The sequence below is a fragment of the Pan troglodytes genome, chromosome 11 (assembly GCF_028858775.2).
Source record: "Pan troglodytes isolate AG18354 chromosome 11, NHGRI_mPanTro3-v2.0_pri, whole genome shotgun sequence".
In the NCBI taxonomy this organism is placed as follows: Eukaryota; Metazoa; Chordata; class Mammalia; order Primates; family Hominidae; genus Pan; species Pan troglodytes.
This window is the reverse complement of record NC_072409.2, coordinates 78,721,303-78,746,521: the sequence shown is the minus strand read 5'-3', so window position 1 is coordinate 78,746,521 and position 25,219 is coordinate 78,721,303. Positions and strand designations below refer to the sequence as shown.

Here is a 25,219-nt window from a genome sequence, read left to right as displayed (position 1 = left end):
CAGCAGTATCTTCTAAAACACTCCATTTTGCATGGATGAACCTGTTTTTCTCTAGATAACACAGAAAATACAACTATCATAAATGGTAACCTGCTTTCTATAGTATAGCTTTCCTGAGTGCCCAGTGAGATACTAAAGTGCCAGGCTGTTCATTCTGGAGATTTCACTGATTTTTCTAGCTGCATCCCTATTCTAACCCCCCAAATAACTCCCAAAAGAGGAATTTTATAACTTCCAAATTGACTGCTGTAATAAAATGTTTATCCCCTAAGTCAGTAGTGGCTCATCAGCTTAGGATCATTCAGAATATATAATTCCAGTTCTTCTTGAAACATTGCACCATTTTTTTCTGTTAAAATAGGTTTTGGTTTATCTTAGTGATGCTGATATTTTCTCAGATTTTCCATTAGTATTTTTTCTCCCATCTGAATAATAATCTGAATAAATAATGAACTGGCTTTTGTTATAGGGGTAGGTGCATAGAGCATCCAATAGCATTCCAAATATTTGGCTGCCAAATAAGGAAATCATAACTGCTTATTTGTATTAAATTAGTATTAAATAAAATGATTAACATTTTAAAATGTTTTGGTATAATCTACATGCAATCCGTTAAAATTTCCAAACTAATGTCAGATTCTTTATTGCTTGGCTTTCTGCCAAATGATGTTCAAAGGAAATTGAGTTTTTCTGTAGCATCTAAGGTAAATGGAAATGTATGTGATGTTTAGCTTTGACTAGAGAGTTACAAATGGATCCATGGAGTTTTGGTTATATAATTTCTATGCTATATGTATGAGGGCACTTCCTTGCTTCCCATGATACTTGGGATGGTGCTGTCAGTGGAGCAAATGTATGCTTATGCCATCTTGTCCATAATATGTATTTCTGTTGCTATTTGAACTATTAATGCTATGTAATACCAAGTACTTATATCAGAAATTTGTACTCTATGTAGATAGTGCTTTTGAACTTCTTTCTGATAGTACATATTCCTGTATTAATACAATAAAGCCAAGCTGACAGGATGACATAGTGAAGCTCTTATTAAAAATGTGTTCTAATTGTTGCTGAGATACTAATGGAAATCTAGAGCTTGCTGCCTCAAGTTATTTTAAATTGTGTATTTTATATCTACATTTTACATTTACATATTTTATCTATTAAGAATTGCTTTTAAATTAAAAGCTTTACATACGCTTAAACAAAAGTATGAAAGTATATTTGAACTTCAGGAAGCAATTCTTTGTATCAGCACCCTGAATGGTTTTGTATTAAGGAAAGCCAGATTCAGTGACAAGTTTGACCCTCACATCTGGAATTGCCATTAGAGAAAAGCAATCATCTGAGTCATATGTGTATACTTATCTATGACATAAGAAGCACATTTATTTTTCTTCTTTTTTTAAAAGCATATTTCTTTCATTTTAGAAAACCAAAATGCCCAGATTATTATGATTAACATTTAAGTTTTTTGGCTAAAACATAGTTAAGAATTATGGCAGGAAATACAGAATTATTTCTGAGCAAAGTTTATGACATCCAAATTAATACAGCTTTTAAAGGAATTGATGCATAAGCCATTTGAAATTTATATATATTTGTTTTATGTTGATGTCATAGATCTACCGTGTAAAATTTAAACATTATGAAAACAGATTTTAAATATTTAGTAAAGCCTTCTCTGGAAAATGCTAAACCTTTGTTTTAAAATTATATCTGTAGATATCTGGTCACTAATACTGTGAAATTATTTCAGCATTGAGTATTGCCGGCTATAAGTGCTTTGGAAACTCTTTAGCTGTTCATTTTTGGCAAAATCTTACTTTTTGAAAAGACCTTATTTTAGAGGAGATATCACTATTGCTTTCTCAGTTTTTCAAACTACCATTTTGTAATTTATTAGTAAATTGTAAGTGCCACAGAAACCACTGTGCAGTATTCAAGATCCTTGCATTCAGGGTTAAAACTGAGTTTATATACACACATACTAAACTCTTACAAAGCCAGGGAACAACTATTCAAACTGCACTGTGGACTATGCTAGAGGAGTTAGCATGCTTTCTTTGCAGACATGGTTGATTTGAATACAACAACAAAAAATTGTCGAGACTGCCAACTGAAACCCTTGAAAACACTTTTCAATCTGTAGATACAACTGTATCAGCAAAAATGTTGATCAAAGTTCAAGTGGAAACATTAACTAGTCTAGCTAGCCTTCTGGTGTTTTCATTGGTTAATTCACAAAGAGCATTGCACAGTGGATTTTTACGTAGTAGTGACAATTTGCTGTAAAATTGTATGGTCTGAGGATATGACCGTAGAGTTTGTCTTCTGTGTCTCCAAACTTTCTATCCTGTACATCTTGACTCTCATTTTATTCATTTTTCACTTCATTAAACAATAAGGATTTACCTTAAATTAAGCATTTTTTTGGTATGTTTATTGTCTCCTAGTGGTCCTTTGTAATGCCATATGGTTGCTGCCCAGCTCGACTTACAAACTTACTCTTTTTGCTTCTCATACTAGCCATTTTGCAAGCCTGAGCTGCTTTGTGGTACAGGTCAAGTACTTATGGAGTAAAGTTAAGTGAATTTTTATTGTGCAGGAATGTCTTCGTTTAAAGAAAAAAAAGAAAAAAGAAAAAAAATTACTGCCCCAGCCCTTGTTTTTTAAATAGAAACATTTTTTATTTTAGAGCAACTTGGATTTCCTACTGAATATACCATAGTATAGTGAGGGTTATATTTTGTTTTAGGCAGAATGGTTTTTAAAATAGCCCAATTAATTACATAAATGGAAGTTAATTTATTTTATAAAACAGTTTATTTTAAAATAGCTTATCCATATGAGTTATTTAAAAGGGAACTATTAATGTTTTTAAATATGATTTGATTTATAATAAACTTCCTGGAAGTGAGGGAGGCCTTTAATCTTCATGTATTAAGAGAGGGTGAATGATAATGAATTATTTTTGCCAAGACAGTTTTTTCCTGTTAAAACCCAAGTAATCCTGCCATTTTCACATTTTTCCTTTTGTTCTAAAAAGAAGGGGTAAATGTTTTGCACTGTTTGTTGGCTATGGCTGTGTCATGAGGGTTCTACCATGATTGATCAGTGAGGGCCACTGTGTATTTTTCATATATATTCACTGTGGAATAGAATCCAGTGTTGAATTTTTTTTTAAGTCAGGAGTGAAGAATGGTGGAGAGCATTTGTTCCATTGAATAATTTATAATAGCTAATTTCCCCATAAGAAGCCTACCAAAACATGATAGATATATCTCACTTGGAAGAAAAGTTGTCTGTAAAGTGAATCAAATCCTATTTTAATATATCATATGAGTATATAAACCCCTTTTTCTCACTGATTTTATGGGATCAAAGTGGAAATTATTCTTGTAGAAAATGACTTGGTTTTTAAGACAGAAAATCAAATTTTTAGGAGAAAAGACTGATTTTCAAATACAGTAATATGTATGTCAGATTCTGAGTGCAAAGTAGATAAATATTTTAGATAGATTTAGATAAAATTTTATATTTGGCATAAATTGAGTAACTTTAAAGATAAACTTTATTTTTTATTTTTATTTTTTGAACACAGTTATAGTCAGTAGTTTCAGATTTTCATCCTCTCCTTGAAATGTTTCAATAGAAAGGATATGTAACTCTTCTTTAATGTTCAATATTCTAATACTTTAAAGAAGAAGCTATTTTTAAAAATTAAAAGACTGAAATAAAAGAAAGGAATTTCCATTTAAACAGTTGAAATTGTAATTTTAAAATATACTAGCAAATTATTAGATAAGCAAATAATTTCTTAGAAGCCATATAACAGTAAACTAAATTCAATCCAACAAACTATTGTTGAGCACCTACCTGTGCAGAGTGGACAATGTTAAGCAGTAGAAATGTGTTATTGCCTAAGAGTAACTAGCTCGTAGCCTAAGAGAGAGTCAGACACATAAATGGATACTTACAATACAAAGTGTAAGTACCTTGATAGATGAAAATATAGGACATCATGGGGACGTCTAGGACTCTGAATTCACTTTTGGGAAATCAGGTAAGACTTCTTTACTCCAAGACTTCTTTCCTCCAGAAGTCTTATCTGATTTCCCAAAACTGAATTAGGACCTGAAGAATAATTAAAATAAGCTAAACAGAGGAAGGCCTGGAAGAGAGAGAGTGTTGTTGCAGGTTCAGAGAATAGCAGGTATATAGCCCTATTGCTATTGCTTAAGAGATTTATGTATAATTTGGTGTGGCTGGACCATAGGTTTTAAAGGTAATGGAGAATAGCGAGACATTAGTCTGGATTGGTAAAGTGAGACCAGATTATGAAGGGATTTATAAGAACGATCAGAAAAATCAAGAGTATCTCAAAGATATTTTTAGTAAGATAGTGACAGGGTCATATTTACAATTTACAAGTCAGTTTGGCAGAAGGCAAAGAATAGCAGGGGTTGGGCAGATGATGGCAAGATCAAACTTAAAGAGACTGATTCCTTTCTAAAATAGATGAGAGGTCATGGTACTGTTCTTCTGGATAGTGAATACTAGAGGAGAATCAAATTTGAAAGTGGACAAATAATAGTTTGTTTTTAACATTTGATTTGAAGTGCTTGTAGATGATCTAATTTGAGGTGTCCAGAAAGGAACTGGATATATGAATGTAGAGCCAAGCTCAAGAGAGAATGAAACTAGATAGATAGATTAGGAAGGTAATCAGCATGAGAATGTTAACTGAACCCACAGGAGTCCACAAGGGTCTTCAGGGCTCTCCATCTTTAGCATCAGCGTATGATAATGATTTTGTTACCTAATTCATTATGTTTCAGATGTGAATGCATTGTGAAATATTTAATGTACTATACCAGTATAGGATATTATTAACTATAATGAAGAGTGCATTTACTAAACACATTGCTGTAAAACTGGTGTAGTAAACTCTGGGCCAATGTGGACCATCATTTGGGGCAGGAAAAAGAATCATGTATTTTTTCCCCTTTTCTAAATTGACATATTAAAAGTTGTACGTATTTAACATGTACAACATGATGTTTTGAAATATGTGCAGTTGGCTCTCGGTATCTACAGATTCAACTAACCATGGGTGGAAAATATATTTGCAAGTCAACTTTTTGTATTGATGGGTTCTACAGGACTGATTGCAGGAGCATCCATAGATTTTGGTAGCTGAGGCATCTTGGAACCTTGGAACCTCTGGATACTGTGGGACGACTGTATATATTGTGAAATGGCTAAATTGAGATGATTACCATAGTATTACCTCACATACCTGTTTTTTGTGATGAGAACACTTAAAACCTACTCTCTTAGCAATTTTTAAGAATACAGTGTATCGTTAACTGTACTCACCATGTTGTACAACAGATATCTTTAACTTATTCTTCCTATCTAACTGAAATTTTGTTATCTTTGACAGATACTTCCCCAACCCCCTCTCCACCAAACTCCTGGTAACCACCATTTTATTCTCTACTTCTGTGAGTTCAAATTTTTTAGATAACATATATAAGTGGACATAAATGTACATTGTGGATTTTTATATTCTGTCACTTAGCCTTTCACACCTCACTTCACAGCTTTGTGAAGGAGAGGTAGGTATTTTTATTGCTGTTTCCAGTTTAAAAATGTAGTGATATCAAGTAACTTTCCTGAAGTCTCTTGTTGCTCACTGTTGAGTGACAAATTAAAACTTTGAAGAGGGACCTGGGTAGAGAGAGAAATGAGCAAAAAACCATTTCAATGAGAGATCAGTGACCTTACTGCATTTAAGTGTTCTTAGACAGGAATTACACCATTTTTCAAATGTATTGTTTATTTAAAACTTGAATACCCCATCTGTAACTCTGTTCTAGGTGATGTGGTATCAGTACCAGAATGTTGTACTGTTTCTGAAAATTATTTTCAGTATAGCAGTTAAGGACATTAAGGCTTCAAAGCCATTGGCCCAGTTTTGATAAGAAGTGAAGTTGGAAGTTGGGTGTAGTGGCTCACACCTTTAATTTCAGCACTTTGGGAAGGGCCGAGGTAGGAGAATTGCATTAGCCCAGGAGTTTGAAACCAGCCTGGGCAACACAGGGAGACCCCATCTCTAGAAAAATAAAAAATAAAAACAATTAGCTGGGCATGGTGGCATGTGCCTATAGTCCCAACTAAGTAGTTCTCTGCTAAGCCCCGGAAGTCAAGGCTGCAGTGAGCCATGATTGCACCACTGCGTTCTAGCCTGGAAGACAAAGTGAGACCCTGTCTCAAAAAAAGTAAAAGTAAAAATAATAATAATAATAATAATAAAGCTGGAAATCAAGGATATATTTTCTTCATCTCTTCACTTGACACCAAGACAAGTCACAAACCTGAAGAGTATTGCCTATTTATTCCTATTTATTAGAAAACAAAAAAAAAGTTGTTTTTCAACTCTTTTATCTAGGTATGAATGTGTTAAAAATTATTTTTAGTGTTTTATATATAAGCCAGCATAAATGATAGTAGAATACATTTGTATAATGCTTTAATATTTACATACTTTGACATATTTTCTCATACAACCCTTACAGTTCTCAGAGGAGGTAGTCAGAACAGGTATTAACCCAATTTTATTTTTGAACAAACAGGTTCAGAAGGTAAAGTCAGTTTGTTTCAGAGCTAGAACTTTTCCTATTATACCACCCTGCTTCTAGATGTGCAATCTGTTTAAGCATTAAAGTAATTTAAAATGGTAAATTAAAATGATGTTATTGCAGTTATTTTAATTTCCTGCCTGGAGCGTTTCAGTAGTAGTGGTTCCTGTATTATCTGGGAAGTTAAACCAAATGTTCTTTTATACTCTTTTAGACTCTACAACTTCAGTTAATCCAGATTTCCTACCCAATAACATTGTTTGGGAGCCAGGGATCTCTGGTTGCCCAACCCTTCTAAGTACTTAGAAGCTCTTAGAAAGAATGTTCAGTGAAAGGCAGTGAAAAGGCCTGTTTTGGATACCTACTGCCTATAGCTAAAACCTGTTAGGTGCCTTCATGTGAATCCCTGAAGACACCATGATGAAATTGATAAGCATGTCATAATTCAAGTAAAAGCTTATTATGAGTGCTAGATGATAGCCATATACTGAATACTTTTCTGATTTTACTGCTTTTGCCATTGCTCATATATCTGTAGCTGGAATGCTTTGTCTCATATCAGACTGCCAGAACTAAATTCCACCAGCCTTCAAAGCCAGCCCAACTGATAACTATTTTTGTAAAGCTTTCCCTACTTACTCTAACAAGTAATGATGTAAAATTCTTAGAACAATCTGTCATAGTCTCAATGCAGATGTCACATGTAACTTTGTTATTAATATTTTAGTTATTTGTGGATATCTCATATCTTCTTTGGTTTCTTTGTTATAGAACATTGTCTTCCCATAAACTTGAATATTGTCCCTTTCCCTTAGAAAAGGGAAATGTGGGAGAGGTGGGGAGATGGTTACATCAACCAAATTTTTGCTTCTTAAAATGGGCTTTTGTTGATGTGAGTCTATGGTCCCATTTATTGTTGTGACAATATCTTGGTAGTGGGAATTACTGGGTATGTTGGAGAACCTCAGAAGGGAGAATGGTCATGTTCTCCAGTGCCGTATCTGAATATCTGAATCCTGCTCTGGAACACAGTTCTTATTCTCAACACTTGATCCTATTCTCTTTATCAAACATAGTTTTTACCTCGTTCTCTGTAAGAGCCAATTCCCAGCCCCATAAAGCCAGGAAATCCAGCAATAAAGAATTGTTCCCAGCAGCATGTTTTGTACTTATATTTTCTTCTTCTTCCTTTTTTTTTTTTTTTTTTTTTTTTTGTTGTTGTTGTTGTTTAGACAGAGTCTTGCCCTGTCGCCACGCTGGAGTCCACTGCAACCTCCGCATCCTGGGTTCAAGCAATTCTCCTGCCTCAGCCTCCCGAGTAGCTGGGACTACGGGTGCGTGCCACCATGCCCAGCTAATTTTTGTATCTTTAGTAGAGATGGGGTTCACCATGTTGGCCAGGGTGGTCTCAATCTCTTGACCTCTTGATCTGCCCTCCTTGGCCTCCCAAAATGCTGGGATTACAGGCATGAGCCACCGCGCCCAGCCAGTACATAGATTTTCTAAAGTGTTCAACACACTTATCAGTTCAGATTCCACCATAATTTATATGATCAATCAAGCACTGCTTTGTTTCTGTGTAGGTCTCTTGGAATACAACATAGTCAGAGATGTGTAGAGTATGGTCCTTCTGGGTTTGCCAAATTTTGTGCTGAGGGAAAATGATGGCTCCATCACTCTTCCTGCCTAACTCGTAGAAAGGCAGCATGGTATTGTGATAGAAACATGAGCTTTGAAGATAAGCAGTCAGATTCTGATTCCTATTCTTCTAATAGTCCAGCCTTGTAAAGATCACTTATCCTCATAGTTAGCAAGACTTCCTCATTTAAAAAATTCTTTCCTCATAGGGTTGTTGTGAAGACTAAGTGAATTAAGTTCTGTGAAAAAATCTAGCACAGTGTTTAGCACATGAATACTTTTCTCCATATATGTGGCCTCTCTCCTGGGATGATCACCTTGTCCCAGTTTGTCCAGGGTTTCCCTAGTTTTATCACAGAAAGTCTCATGTGTACTAGGAATCAATCTCTCTCTCTCTTTTTTTTTTTTTTTTTTTTGAGATGGAGTTTTTGCTCTGTTGTCCAGACTGGAGTGCAGTGGTGCGATCTCAGTGCACTGCAACCTCCGCCTCCTGGATTCAAGCAATTTTCCTGCCTCAGCCTCCCAAGTAGCTGGGATTACAGATGCCTGCCACCACACCCAGCTAATTTTTGTATTTTTAGTAGAGGCGAGGTTTCACCATGTTGTCCAGACTGATCTCGAACTCTTGACCTCAGGTGATCCGTCTGCCTCTGCCTCCTGAAGTACTAGGATTACAGGCGTGAGCCACCACGCCTGGCCTCTCTTCTCTCTCTCTCACTTGACTTTTCTAGGCTTATTGGCCATTCCTTGAATAAGGTACAGTCAAGTTTTACTTTAGACTTTTAAGTAGCTCAGAATAGAGTTCCTTAGCTTGTTGGTTTTTGCTTATTTTTTTCATTAATGTTTCAAGGTATATTATGAGGTTGCATTATTTAATTGCTTTGTTGATTGAGCCAGGCAGATCTTTCATTTATTAGCTGGCCTGATAATCAGGGCAGGAAAGCTTATGAGTTACTTTGTAAAGTGATGGTTTTATTAAAGGTGGTAATTTTGATCAGCTGACCTATTGGTGGGTTCTGATTACTTTACAGAAGTGGATGGTGTTGACAAGCCTCCATCTACTTGGAAGTTTTAAAATGTGTTCTTTTTATTAAAAGGACTTCATCCTGTGAAACTAGTTTCTTCAAATTGAAGTTCTCTCAGTCTAGGCATGATGAGTTACAAAAATGATTGTTTGTAGTATTTTGGAATTGGTTTCCACCTTTATATAAACTCAAATGTCAATTTAATGTGTTCAGTAAGCCAAGCAACCTTTCTAATGAAACAAGTATAATTATGATTTATTTATATTTTTATTTCATTTCTCATTTTTTTCAGCAATCTTTCCTGTCCTCAACTATGTTTCCTTTTTAATTTAAAAAAATCAAGTAGAAAACAAATATCTGGCTTTTTTGTCAATGTCATGGTCTTATGTCAAGATCTTGAAAGGTATCTCTCCAAATTATTGTTCTGCTATAGTTATTTCTATCAAAGAAGTCCTCTTGTATAGCTATTTGTTGAATTGTGTACCTACTGAATTAGTCAAAGCTCTAGCTAAAACCATTTTTTTCTTTACCTCTCCCCTCCCCCAAAACTTGCTTTTGTTATGTATTGGCTTGCTAATCCTTGTGTTGAGCAGTATCAGACATCACCTTTCTTGGGGGCAGTTAGTCCACTCTTCCGCTTTCTTTGTCAGAGGGCTCCCTTAATAGGAGAAGTCAACAGGGAGGACAAAAAGGATTGAAAGTTGTATTTAATCAGGGTCAGAGAGGTGGTGTTCAGAGTGACGGGCCCACAGGCAGGCTGGCCTTTTATGCTTGCCGACGCAGATGGTCCCAGAGCATTCAGCTAAGTGAAGAGAAAGCTGCCCAGTGAAAGCTATTGTAGGGTAGCATCGTTACAGTTGAGAAAGGTTGCCAGGGGTAACTAGAGAGTATCACCAGTATCGTGTGATCACTAGGCTGTGCCATTGAAAATGTTAGACTGAGGATTGTATTGGGTCCCTTGGCATCTTGATGTTCATATGTAAGCAGTATTAGCTTACATTAGTGTTTTTAATTTAGTTTTTTCTGTTTTCTTCCCTTTGTTCTTTCCCTGCCTTTTTTAATATATAAAACATAGACTTATTTTAATTCACAATTTTGTAAAACCTTCTGAAAACATACCATTATTTAATAATATATCTCTTATAGGCTTTATGGTTTGGTATAAACTATACCAAATTTTTGTGAATAAATTGGATTTATGAAAATGAGGTGTAATATTTCTCATTTAAACAGCTCTAAGTTTATTTTCCATTGCTCTGAAACTGCCCTAGTATATCCCAAGATGGATAGTTTTTTTTTCTTTGTGATTTTAAGTAACTTATTTTAAAATATGTTAGTATTTACCTGAAAACAGTAGATAGCATTGAGTGCAGGGTTGTGACCAAGAACTCCCAAATATTTATGAAATCTATCTTTAATTTTTGCCTAAGGCAAAAGTAAAAATATGCATCCCAAATGAGCCAGAACCAAAATAGTGTAACAATCATTGGTCTCAATTTAATATACTTAATATACTTTGAATATGATTTTAATATGCCAGTTTTGGAATTCCTTAATTTCATCCCTTCTATTGTCCCCCGGATATTTTAAGAAATTACTTATAGTCACATACAAAATGTAAACACAGTAGTCTCCTGCCATCACTAGAGGAAAATACATAGAGATTTCTATTCAATGTAAAAGTGAAATTTGAAGTGTAACTAACGTTCAAGGTGAAATGATAATAACTTTGCAAATTATTGTTTTAACTTAGATTACCAGTCAACCCAATTTAAGTCACCCTTACGTCAGTCAGAGCTGATTTTGACTTAATACTGCTTTCTCACCTGTTGAGAGAACATTAAGTGAGGACAAACATAGTACCATCCTGTAATACCAACATTGGTATTTGAGAGCTAATCATCTCCAATGTTATTATTTTGTGTTAGAGGTAACTTTTAGAAATTGGTGAATTTCAAGTGGAGCCAGGCTTTAAAATGCCTTCTGAGACCCCCACTTAATAGTTCTGACTCTAAATTAATTTCACACCTTTATTGAAAAATCTCAAATTTATGTTAAAATGAGCTGTTTGTTTCCTTCCTTTCATTAAAATACAGCTGAGTCATTTTCATTTAAAACAACTCATATTCCCATAAATAAGAACATTTGTCACAAAAAGTTAATGAATCTAGTAAAATTTAGAACTAAGATTCTAAAAGGTCTATAGATACGGCAAGAAAACTTTTTTTTGGAAAATTGAATTTTTATTAAAAAATCAACACAATGTGATTTCCCTTTATTTCCTGAAGAATAGTAATTAGATTATGCTATTCTTTTATCATCATAGTTTTTTTTTAAAGGAAAATCATAATATGATCATCTAAAAGACTTAGGGAAAAAAATACATCTGTATCACTTATGGTGAGGTTGGCTTACCAGGATTTATGAATAAAGATTGTAGTGACAATGCAAATTTTAATTACATTGCTTCTTTAATGAATCTTGATAAGTCTAAGACATTGAAGTTATAGCATTTTATGGTTATTATTTTTATTTTACCGATCCACTTTTTCTTCATCTATGTACATGATACAGATGTGACTGAAACAAATGGTAAACCGAATGACCTTGAAGAAGAAAAGAACAAATTTCCATTTCATGTATTTTCATTTAAATTGACCACGTGACACACACAGTGGGACCAGGGAGATTCACATAAAAAAAAAATTTACATTAAACTTCAGCAGAGACTTCCTATCACTTTGGTCTTTGATTCATTACAGGTAACATGAATATGAGAGGGAATGGTACATATTTAGTAGTTATCACATGTCATCACAACATAGATTAAAAAACAAAACCATTTTTATGATTCACAAGTATAGATATGAATGTTACCTCCTTGATACAGCTTAAAGTTGACTCTTTAAAGATAGTCCTTTTATACAATTAAACCATCCTATCAACATATATTTTAAGTATATAAATTATTATATGTGCACTTATAATTTTATACTGGAAATTAGGAGCTAGTAAACTAATTTCAGTTTTGCCAGTTGTTTAAATTTTTCTTCAACGTGAACCAAAGCCTTTTTCGATTCCATTATTATGTTGGTAATAGTAATATATGAGTGTTACCAGAACATTAATGATTGGAATATTTAGCAAAACCCATTAATGATGGTGTGAGTTAAGGTCTATCCCTATATTTCAGGTATATGGCAGTTATGGTGAGAAGGTACAACCAGAATAATCACAATGTATTTGTTACAGTGAATTCCATTTTACAAAGAACTGGCAGGTTTTTTAATCTGAACAATATTCATACCAACTAACATACTTAAGAAGTACTCAGATGCTTGCTGAATAAATTTAGTTTAAGATAATACTTTTGAAAGTTGGCTGACATAAGAAAAATGGTAATCTTTAATGGGAAATTGCAGCCTTTGGTGTTTATTTACAAAGAGTTGGGAACTTTTTAAATGCTGTTAACCCTTTATATTGGTTTGAATCTCATCTGGGATAATTGAGAAGGCTCATTGTCATTTTGAGGATCCCAGACTCCCACAAAAAAAAAAGATGAGAGTGGGGTGTTGACTAGAGAGCTCCAAGTGATAGAATCTAGGAAAGAACACTAAAAAAAGGCGTCAGAAGGTTTGGGTTTAAGCCCGCTAATATGTGTTTATTACTTACCTATAAAAAGATTACTTATCTATAAAAAGATGATCTCTACCTACTTTAAGAATTACTACATTGATGAAATTAGAGTAAGTATGTGAAAGTACATACGAGTTGAGTATTCCTTATCCAAAATGCTTGGGACCAGAAATGTTTTAGATTTTGGATTTTTTCAAATTTTGAGATATTTGTGTTATATACTTAAAGTGGAGCATAACATTTCCTTTGAGTGCCATGTTAATGCTCAAAAAGTTTCTTTTTTTTTTGGATTTTTGAATTAGGGATACTCAACCTGTTCTTGGAAATCTGTAACATATGGTATGCATGTAAATTGATGGTTCAAATAATCACTAATACTACTCACATTGCTGCCACTGCTGATGCCTTATAACTAGTATCAGAAGAGCCTCTTGGGATGTTTATACTGTAGTCTACCCTTATCTTTAGGGAATACATTCCAGCATTCCCAGTGGATGTCTAAAACTGTAGATAGTACTGAACCCTGTATGCATTGTTTTTTCCTATACATACATACATCCCTATGATAAAGTTTAACTTATAAATTAGGCACAATAAGAGAACAACAAGATAGAACAATTATAACAGTATAGCATAATGTCAGTAAATGTGAATGTGGCACTGTACTCACCCTTCTTGTGTTGATGTGAAATTATGAGATGAAGTAAGGTGAATAATGTAGGCATTGTAAGCATTGTGATGTAGTATTAGGCTACTACTGACCTTGAACACAAGCATTGTGATACCTTAACAGTTAATCTGATAACCCAGATGGCTACTAGGTGACTTACAGGTAGATAAGGTATATAGCATGGATACACTGGACAAAGGCATGATTCACATCCTCATGGGGACAGTGCAAGATTTCATCATGCTACTCAGAATGGCATGCAGTTTAAAACTTAGGAATTGTTTATTTCTGGAATTTTCATATAATATTTTTGGACTACAGCTGACTACGGGTAACTGAAACTGTGGAACATGAACCCACCGATAATGGAAGGCTACTGTATTTTAATATTTGCCAACATTGAGCATTTGAAATCAGCTACTTTGGCAGGAAAGATTATAAATAATTGAGTAGATATCAATGGATGAGCATCATAGTGCTCTGTCAGCCCTTTGGGAGACCATGAGTAACCTATCATTTGGTTTTAGCTCTTTGTCTTGATTCACTTTATCAAAATGGGACTATAGATGACTTGTGGTAGGTTCTAGAATGCAAGAAATGAGAAAATAAGTGAATGAGCTTTGCCCAGCCACAGATTCTTAACAGTGCTGAGGGAATTGTCCTGAGGTCTTTGCAAAATCCTAAATTAATGATTATCACTATAACAGATTTTTCTTTACTTCTTTCCATGTAACATGTATTTTCTTCCAACAGATATTTTTAATTGACTTCTTCAGATCAACATTAGCAGGTGACGCTTTAATAAGCATTCTACATTGTTTCCAGCATTTACCTGATGAAATTAGGATAAAATGCCATTTCTGACTGGTTACTAGCTTCCAAACAGCAGCCTTGTAGAACCTGCCATTCAGATTCATGAGTCAGCAGAATTTATAAATTATGATAGGTCACGGATCTTTGTTTTTTTCCCCAGATTGTCAAAAACACATGCCAAGTGTTGTGCAGCTTTATGTACTCTTTCTTTATATACTAGCCAACAGCCTACAATGGTAGTTCTCATCGTGTGGTCTGTGTACCTCTGGGAGTCCCTGGTTCCTTTCAGTGTCCCTTTCTTCAAGGTCAAATCTGTGTTGCTAATAATACTAAGAAGTTATTTACATTTTTCAATGTGTTGACATTTGCACTGATGATAAGGAGTAAGGAGTAAAAGTTCTGGCTCCTTAGAATGAATGAAGGCAATTACATCAAACCTTACTAATAATATTCTATATGTTATTTCTACATGCCTGTAGTTTTTTTAAAAAGCTAGTTAGTTTCACTTAGGAATGTTCTTGAAGCAATAAAAATAATTTTATTAAGCCTCAATACTCTAGTACATGTCTTTGAATATTCTGTATGATGAAACGGGAAGTACTGTACACACAAAATAAAACTCAGTGAACCAGTATTTTCCACATGACCCATTCATTATGTTACAAAATTATGCATGAGTGAAAATTTCATTCACTGTCCAAGAGAGACCAATTTTAGATTTTACATTGTAACTAACTTTTAGGAAACTATCACCTGTTAATTTTGGCCTAGTGTGAAAGAACAGTTTCCATAGGTATGGTAAAAAGCAATTGAATTACTGTTTTCTTTTTCAACTGCATAATTGTGTAATGCCAGATAATCTTCATACCATAGGGGAAAAATACTTTTTTTCAACCCTCATAGATTCTTCATTGGATATGGATACCTATAACAAAAGACAGAAGTTTATTGACATGTATATTTTATATATACATGGGAGACACCCATGGAATTAGTAGTTTTCAAGGTGGCTTTGAATAGAGCATTTTCAACAAAGAACAGTAAGTTTTTAGAGAATACAAGACTGAGGAAAAGGACTTTGAATCTGTAGCCGTAGTAAATTTTGGAAGGGCAAATCAATATGGCGGGTAGAGGCTAGTTGGTGAAGCTTATTAATACAGATTCCTTACCAGGCTAAAGTTGTCTTCAGTGGTTAACCTTTGTTTCTCCTAGTAGAGAGGTGGGCAGATAGATTTGTCTTTGCAAATCTATGTCTTGATTTAGGCAAGTGGAAGGCAGAGAGGTTTCTTGCATCTGCTCCTTCAAAACTACCTTCAGTAGAACAATCCTTCCTATTTTGGGGTAGCATATTCTGGTTTCCCAGAACATACTTCAGTCAAAACAACATATCACAGCAGATTAAATACAGAGCCAGATATGACAACTCAACTATTTTCTATTAAGCCAGATATGGAAAGACATTTGAAAAATACAAAACAATGCCACTCTTCTCATTTTGGAAAATAGATTTTTCATAGAAGTTTCACTTTTATTTATTTTTTATTTTTAAGTTAGTGGAGAACTATTTAATTTTTTTTTTTTTTTAGTTTTAATGTCTAGTATGGGAGATACTAATAGTAACAGACCAAATAAACAAAGGCTCTTTGAGGCTCTCAATTTTTAAGAATATAAAGGGATCCTGAGACTTAAAAATTTGAAAACTGCTAAGCTCTCTCTCACTGTGTGACTCGCCTGCTCCCCCTTTGCCTTCTGCCATGATTCTAAGTTTCCTGAGCCCTCACTAGAAGCTAAGCAGATGCTGGTGCCATGCTTCTTTTGTATATAGCCTGCTGAAGAGTGAACCAAATAAACCCTCTTTTCTTTATAAATTTCACAGCCTCAGGTATTTATAGCAACACAAAGATTAAAATCTTATTAGGGCAAGGGGTATAGCTGGTCCTAAAATTGTAAGATTAGGAACTATACTTTGTATTCTAGTTTATAAGTATAAAAGCCCTGGATGAGAAATTGATCTGAGGAAAGCTTTATTGCAAATTAAAGGACTCAGGAGAATAGATATCGCTGGGCAATGGAGGATATCTCATCATACCCCCCTTGAGCAGTTTGCTTTTATCATGACTTTGAGCACTATCCTTAATGTCTCTGTTCCTCAATTTCTCCAGTTATAAAATAGGACCATTTTTACATCAGTGCCTCCTCTCCCTGTCTTACAGGGGTTTGACAAGGATCAAATGAGTTGCTTTAAAGAGAACATGTGAGATAAGATATCTCCTCACAGTAGGTTTCCAGGATCCTGTCCAGGATGATCACAGTCAGCATGGGGTTAATACACAGATTCAAGAGGCATATCAAAGGAGATCTGATAAGATTTAGTGACTGGATGAATACAGGGAATAAACAGAAATTAGTTAAAAATTATTCTAAGGAGCCACATGCTGTGGCTCATGCCTGTAATCCTAGCTCTTTGGGAGGCTGAGGCAGGCAGATTACTTCAGCCTAGGAGATCGAGAGCAACCTGGGCAACATGGTGGGACCCATCTCTACAAAAAATACAAAAATTGGCGTGGCACATGCCGGTAGTCCCAGCTAGCTCCTTGGGAGGCTGAGGTGGGAGGATCGCTTGAGCCTGTGAGGTTGAGGCTGCAGTGAGCCGTGATTGTTCGTGCCACTGCACTTTAGCCTGGGTGAGAGAGCAAGATCCTGTCTCTTAAAAAAAAAAAAAAAAAAAAAAGTTTGTTCTGAGGGCTTGTCAATATTTTAGTAACAAATTGGAGGAATTGGAGAGAAAAGCAAAAAATAGATATTTAAAAACCCAGGCTTTTAAGATCAGGATTGTAGGATTGTAGCACAGAAGTTAAAGAAAAGTGGCCAGAAAAATAATTAAGGACAAAACAGGTAGGGCATGGATGGCTGTTTAAGGTTGGCTTTCAGGAAGCAGAGGAGTTTTGTAAGACAATAGGCAAGCATCGAAAAGAAACTTGGATTATTATAACATGTAGCAGAAAAAATGAAAAACAAAAACAAAAAAAACTTGGGTTAGCGTCTAATGGTCAGGGCTGGTTACACAATTTGTGGGATACAGTGTGAATGAAAATGAAATGCAGGCCTTTGTTCAAAAAGCAAGGGGAAAAGTACAGTTAAGAGTACTAATGTTTAAAGCTTTTTTCCTTTGGGAAGAAAAACATGGTAGAGTTAATAGCAATAAATAAGTAAACACAAATTCAAAATTATGTTTGTGGGTATCATGCTTTTATAAAAGATAGTAAATAAATAATACCTTATCACTGTGAAATCTTGATTAATCATGACTTTCTAGTTTTTTTCTGCAAATTCATTTTAGTCATCAAAATTTATACTTTTATAAAGTTTCATTTTTAATTTATATAATTGGAAGTAATGTCAATTATGTTTGGCAAATGCAAGATTACAAATATTTTTTGATAATTTTTGATTTTGAGGAGGGGCCTTGTACTGATGCCACTGTTAAGAACATTTTATAGGCTGTGACAACATTAGGATAAATTTCTGATAAATTATTTCAAAATCTAAATTTAGAACATCTAGAGCTAATTTTTAGAACAATTTTTCTAAAAGCTTTAACTCTATACAAATCAGTTCTGTGTATAGATTTAATTCTAAGTGTAGATTTATACAGGGGTATTTAAATATTCTTTCTGCTATTTCTTGTAACTTGGAAGTTGTACAAGAAACCAAATGACTTCATGACTTGTATATAATTCAGAATGTCTGTTTGTGCATCCTACCTCATATCTTCAGGTATGAAGATATGGAAACATTAAATTTAAAATAATCCTTCTCATTAACAGTTGGTTCTTCATTAAAACAGTTGGTTCTCATACAAAAATATTGTTCTTTTCAACCAAATGTGACAATCTTTATATTCAACTTCTCTTTCTAAAGCTATTGCTATTTGGTTTGCAATGTTGCAGTGGTTTATAAAACTGGAGATTATAAATGCCTTGATGAATTCTGATATATTTTTGGTGCCATGACTTGGATACTTTGCAATAATATGCTGACAAAGGTTTTACTCTCTGAGCACCAACACTTCCTGTCCTGGTCCTTAGGCTGGAGAGTTAATATTTGCGCATATACTGTTAGGATAGGTTCCAGGAAGAGGAGTACTTTGGCTTTCCACTGTATATCCCCAGTGCTGAGCCGCTCTTTCATGGGGCTGCTGCCATCATTGCCATTGCCAGTCTGGGCTCAGTCCTGGCCACTGCCTTGAGTGCCCTGTGTTGTCCAGGTCTGTCCCAGGTATTCACATTTGGGCCCAGGCAGCCAGTCCAGCTGCTTAGTGCATTTGCTGACACTTGACATATTTCCTCTTTTCTGTGCTCCATTGTCCCATTGGTCTTCATCTACAAAGTACAAGTTCAAAGTCATTAACAAGTTCAAGATGGCGACAAAGGACCGTTCAACTAAGTAGAGGCCCCTTTTGAGAGCAAGCCCATGTGTGACTGCACAAGTTACATACCTGGTAAGCTTACTCTGCCCATTTATATTGCTGAAGTACTAAGACTACTAAACTGCCTTTAAATTGCTCTGTTCAGGACTTCCCTAAGATGAACTATTTGACCTTAATGGGATCTGTATAGTTGTTAGGGGCAGAGACATGGTAGATTTCATGCAGGTGTTCAGTGAGTTTGTTTTAAAACATGCTACCTTCTTAGTAAGACTTGATACTCCTCTAGGAGCCTTATGGAAGCTGAACTCCCTGGCAGCCAGGACTGTAGCTATTGAATCTGACTGGGGTTCTAAGAGGAAGGCTTTTGAAATGGAGTTCAGACAAACTGCTCTATCAAAATACTCTTGTTGATTTAGTTTGCTGTGTTTTATTCTATATCTTTCTTTTAATTACCACTTGGGTTTTTATTATTTCTGATCTTTTTTTGTTTGTTCGTTTGTTTTTTGGTTGAAGGAAAGGGATCATAGATTATTATTTAGCTCTCACCACTGGCTGCTTGATATGGCCTACTGTTTATCAATGCCGGTAACCAGAGTTTTGGTGGTTGTTGATACCATATATGTCCCCCTTAATCTTGTAATCTTGTACCTATGTGAGAGACATTTTTAAAGAAGAAAATCAAGAAAAATGTCTCATAGCCTCATTTGTCATTTTTTTCTTCTTTAAGATGTCAACAGATTTTTTTTAGAGGAAGTTTCTCTAACTAAATGTCTTTTGTCCTCTGTAAAATGGACAAGAGTTGAAACAAGCAATGTATATGAAAGGTAAAGACGTCAAAGTCAACACACAGACCCCAGATTGCACTCAGCCACTTCTTTGCTTCCCACAGCATTTCAATGCTGTAAAATGCTGTCTTCAATGAACTAGAATTGGAGTTACTGTTTGATCCTCCTCTTATCCTCTTTTTTTTTTTTTTTTTTTTTTTTTTTTTTGAGACGGAGTCTCGCTCTGTTGCCCAGGCTGGAGTGCAGTGGCGCGATCTCGGCTCACTGCAAGCTCCGCCTCCCGGGTTCACGCCATTCTCCTGCCTCAGCCTCCCGAGTAGCTGGGACTACAGGCGCCCGCTACCACGCCCGGCTAATTTTTTGTATTTTTAGTAGAGACGGGGTTTCACCGTGTTAGCCAGGATGGTCTCGATCTCCTGACCTCGTGATCCGCCCGCCTCGGCCTCCCAAAGTGCTGGGATTACAGGCTCCTCTTATCCTCTTAACCTTGGCCAAAGATATTTACATTATCACTTCCTAACTGATGTGCCACATCTATTGCAAAAATAAGTTGTGGTGAGCAAGATACTGATTCCTTGTGTTCTCAGGGTGGCCTGGCAGGAGCTTCTGGGTCAGTTGTCTGAAGGTGCCCTGCTCCGTTTGCCCTAATGTGCTCTATAAACACCTTTCCTTGAACACTATGACATGAAAAAGGCTTGGAAGTACTGCTTTAAACTTCAAATGAAAAATTCACAAGGAAGTGAAATTCCGTAATTAAGCAATTACCTTTTAACCATTTATGTAATCAGTATTGCTTTTGTTCTTTTTCAGTTTTTTTCTCCTAATTTTAGTCAAGGTAAACATCTAAGCGGCAAGTAATATACTGATGAAAATAAATTTTGAGATTTGTAATCTAGTAATTTGTCTTCTGAGTCTTGTGTTAGTAGGAACCAGAGGTCTTAGTAAATGAGAACTATGATTCTGGGTGCTTAAATTGTTTTATCCCCACACTCATTGTGTGAAAGATTTCAGCCTATAAGGAAGAAATTATGTCAGTCTAGAGTCTCCTCATTGTAGAAAAGTTCCCATTTTTATACTTTTGATGATAACAAAGCAGCTCCATTGGATTGTGGTTGACAATAGCAATCTGTATGTTTTTGCTAGCAACATACAGATCATAAGTAGAACATATTTCAGAGTTACACATGATCCAAGAGAAAGTGTGCCGAATTTTGAACTTGGTTGGTAGAAAAAGGTGATTTTTTTTTTTTTTGTAAAGAGATTTTTTAGATAAACTCTAAGAAAGTAGTTATTTATAGAAAGTACACTGAAGTATAAAAAGATAGTAAACATAGTCATAATGACTATAGTTGCTAGCTATATATTCAGTTTATCTGAGGGGGCAGGAACTTTAGCATCATCTTATTTTATGAACTCTAATTTACTTATCAATAGTTTTTCTTACTAGTTACTTGTTGCAATAACTTATACTATTATACTTCATGTGTGGTTTTGATTTCTTAATGGCAGTATCTTCTTTATTAGTTGACTATGGGAAATATACAAGTATAGTGTCCCCTTGTTTGCAAAGAAAGGGATTCGCATCTTCACAGTTTACTCACAGCTGCAGTGGTGAGCTGCCCTCTCCTGGTCATCTATGCCTTCCAGAACTCCCAGTGGATACCAGGGAAAATCATACATTTTGCCAAATAAATGGGTGTTTTAATCATCTTTGATCTTAACATTATTTTGTGACACTGTAGTATAAAGCTCTGCTGTAGCTCCTTACTTTTCATCTCTTAAAAGACATTGTTGACAGAAAAGATGGGTCATCTTTTTTCTCCCACGTTCCTGTAGGCATTCTATCCACCTGAGATTTTTGCCCCATTACTTCAGTCTTAATGGACAAATTTTGTGCCACCCTTGTTTACTAAATTCTTGAGATTTACTTAGAAGATGTTTCTTAGTTTGTCTATCCACTTTGGGAAAAAGAGATTTTCAGAACTGTCTTAAATAAGTGGATTACCCAAGATGTTCTTTTCATAGAAGATTTTTTGTTACATATTTTCTTAAAGATGAGCATCAGATTTTCTCTACTGTTAATAATTCATGTTGTACATGAGTTTACTGGTGATTCTTCTTAAAACCAGTGCTTATGTTTTTATTTTTTTAATTCTCTATTCTTCAATTCCTATTTCTTATAAGCCCATCCTTATTTTAGACTCTAGACTTGGGGACCTATGGGATTTGCATCAATTATGGTGCTTAACAAAACTTTAATACCAGAATTTTAGAATCTTACTTTCTTGTTGAAAGTAGCAGTTTATCCCAGTCTTTTCCTATTATATACCTTATATTTTGTATATACTCTTACATTGTCTATATACCCTTATATTTTGTATTTTTAAAATGGAAGGAATGAAAAAAAAAACCTGTGGTTTTTATCGTATTTTCCATTTATATTTGTACCTTGCTACTAGTTGCTATTTCTATTAAGATTCCTAGAAAACTTTTTATGACATGTTGTTTCTAAAGTTCATATATATTGTAGTAACTCAGTATAACTCATTATTTACTAAGGAAGCATACTAATATTGCATATCCTCTTTAAAATCCTACAGTTAAGAACAAAAGACTAGAAGACATCAGGCCTTTTCATTTATTAGTCATTTTACCTTTTAGACAATTTTATGTAATTATTTTTCACGTGGCAAATTTCATTGTACACTACACACATACATTTGCAGAAGGGGTGCAAAGTTTTGGATACATGGAAATTTCTTCTTGAGTTAGCTAGAATTTCTTTTCCTTTTTCAAGTTAAGACAGAAAACCCAGCCAATCAATTCAGTTTTGATAGATTTTAAGACCCTAATCAATACTTTAAAATTACTTATGAAGCAAATTATTAAGAGTAACTTCTAAACGTAGAAAACATGAAAATCACATCCAAATTGTAGGAAGAAGTTATTTACAACAAGGTCAGGGCGTGTGCCACTTCTTCCTCCAGCCAAGACCTTTCCTGAACTTGGTGATCATGGATAAACGAGTGCCCAAGAGTCTTTAATTTGATATATGCATTACATTTCTAAGATCTTAAACTAATAATATCTCTTTGCTTGTCTTTGGTGTTGACATTGTTTAAACCTTTCAAGACCTGATTTTGAATCCTTGCTGTCATTTACTAGTTGTGTGACAGACTTGCCCACTTCTCCTTTATAATGTGGAAGTAATATTCCTACAATGGATGCTTGTGAAAATTAAACATTAATAAGAATATTAAAATGCATTTTGTAAACCATTAAATGGCTTACAAATGTAAATATTACTTATAAAATAAAATGCATTTAATTTTTAAAAAATATATGACATTCCCAAAACGGAAAAAGGTATTACAGTGTCTGTTAAACCAGACTTAATGGAATACTTGATTTTTCTTCTCATAATCAACCAATTACATTAATGTATCAAACCTGTGTACTGATGAAGATATTTTAAATAGTCTTTTTTTGTGGAGGGCAGAGAATTGTGTAACTTTTATGTATCCCACTGCCTTTTTTATTGTGTATTGTATACACACCACAGCAGAATTTAAATAGTTAATTATTTGTTCCCTCATTAAATTGTGGCTTCCTAACTTAACTCCAGATTGCAGAGGACTAGAAAAGTAGGCATTTAATATATTATTTTATTTTACGAGTTTTCTTGATACATAATTGGTTTTGGATGTATTTCCTCCTAAGTACAGAGCTAGCACCATAAATTACAAGCAGTAACCAGATCTTTTTATATGCCTCACTTTATATTGCTTAGGCAACCTTCTGTATGCTGTTTTCTCTAGTCCTCTCCATAGCAGTTAAACTTGAACTCTCGTCAGAGAAGTAAAAATTTCCTGTAAAATGAGTTGTTAAAAGCTATATGTTTGAAGTGTAAGAGCAGGCCCTTCTAATGTTTAGGAGTTAGCTTGTGAAAAAACAAGCTTTTATCTATGTGTTCTTGCATTTCAGTCTGTATTTCTGAATTTATGTATGTGTGTGGCAGTGTAGGGTAGATGATAAATTTTGTAGCCTAGGAAACCTGTATCCCATCAGGAGAGAAAACAGATGTTCTTCCTCCTGGTTAAGAACTACATCTATCCATTTAGCAATTATGAATCTCTTCCCTAGGTAATACTCTTGAGAAAGGAATCTTTCAGCAGACAGGATCAAGAAGCACATGATTCATTTTTTACATTATGGGAATGAATCCTTTTACATTTGCCTTCTCCTTTTTCATGCTTTCAGTTTAAATAAAAGTAAGTAGACGTTCCAGTTTAAATAACGTTCCAGTTTAAATACCTTACAGGATGAAAGGTATTCTTTACTTCCTAGGATCCTAGGATTCCTAGTAAAGTGATTCTTTCTTACTTCCTAGGATCAGCGAATAGGAGACACTGTCAGAGATCACGAAAGAAAGTTCGTCATTCCTCCCATCCCCAATCCAGTTCAGCCAACTTGTTTCTAGCCATGTTTTTATTTAATAGTTTCTGATTTTAGCTTGTTTTGATTGAAATTATATTATCCAAGTCTTGTTTATGTTTCTCTGAAAGTGGCCAAATCCTGTTTGTTCTACTTAAGTAGTATTTGCATCTTTTTCTGTCCTCATGCTACCACTGTAGTTGAAACCCTTATCTCTTACCAAAACATAATCTGTCATCTCGTTGCTTCTCTAAGTTTCTTCCATATTGCTGTTGGACTGATCTTCCTAAAATAGAGGTCTCATCACGGCTTTCTGTTTTCCAACGACCTTTTTCCTTTTTCAAAGGTATCCTATTGCCTGTAAAATTGAGGATAGTGTGTTTAGCCTAGAATTGACACCCCTCAGTGCTGGCCCTAGTCTGTTTTTTCAGGCTGTATGCCATAGCACTCCTTCACATGAGCCAAACTGGATGATTCAGGCTTTGATACTTCGCTACCTCTTTTCTCATCCCCAAATCAGTCTCTGTCTTTGTGATACCCATCTTCTCTTCCTTCATCCCCTCCCCAAATCCCTGCATGTTGAATTCCTACTTCTTCCTCAAGATCTTAGCATAATGCCACTTCTACTTCTTCTTTAAGGTCAGACATAGAAAGAAAAGAGTAGGAACTGTATTTACTGTATCAATATGGTAAAAACAACACTTTAATTCCTTTTTTAAACTAAAATGATTTAACCTACTTCATTTATATAGTTCATCCAAAAAAACAGAATGACCTTCCCAAATGCAAATGCTTAATATGTAAAGTTTAGTTACCATATTAAAGAAGATTCTGCACACCATGCCACTTAGGTATCAAGAAATGATGGTATGGCCAAAATGGGCAAAGGAAGAACGAACTATTACAGACAAAACTGTGAAACTCAGAGGAGCTCATAGTACAACTGTAAATTTATTTGTTTTTTTAAATTTAGGGATGTGTAAAGAGCTATAAAGTTCTTGACAGGATTTGATAAATCATCAGGGAAAGTAGTTAATGCTTTAGGGTAAAACATTTAAAAATACAGCTTTAAAAATATATAAAAATAGAGCTTTACACTCCTGTTATTAATTTTTAATAGTCTCTTTATGATGCTAAGCATG

At 34.7% G+C, this 25,219-nt stretch overlaps 1 protein-coding gene across 13 annotated transcripts in view; it reads left to right on the top strand.

The window, feature by feature from the left end:
• ZCCHC7 (zinc finger CCHC-type containing 7) overlaps positions 1-25,219 on the top strand; it is a 238,958-nt gene that overhangs the window by 121,439 nt on the left and 92,300 nt on the right. Inside the window, exon 1 of one of the 13 annotated variants that reach the window (XM_054657808.2) lies at positions 5,738-7,981. The exons of the other annotated variants lie outside the window; for them this stretch is intronic. Coding sequence (XP_054513783.1) covers positions 7,624-7,981 — 358 coding nt within the window. The 5' untranslated portion in view covers positions 5,738-7,623. Of the gene's footprint in view, positions 1-5,737; positions 7,982-25,219 lie in introns of those variants that run through there. 13 annotated transcript variants of the gene reach the window in all.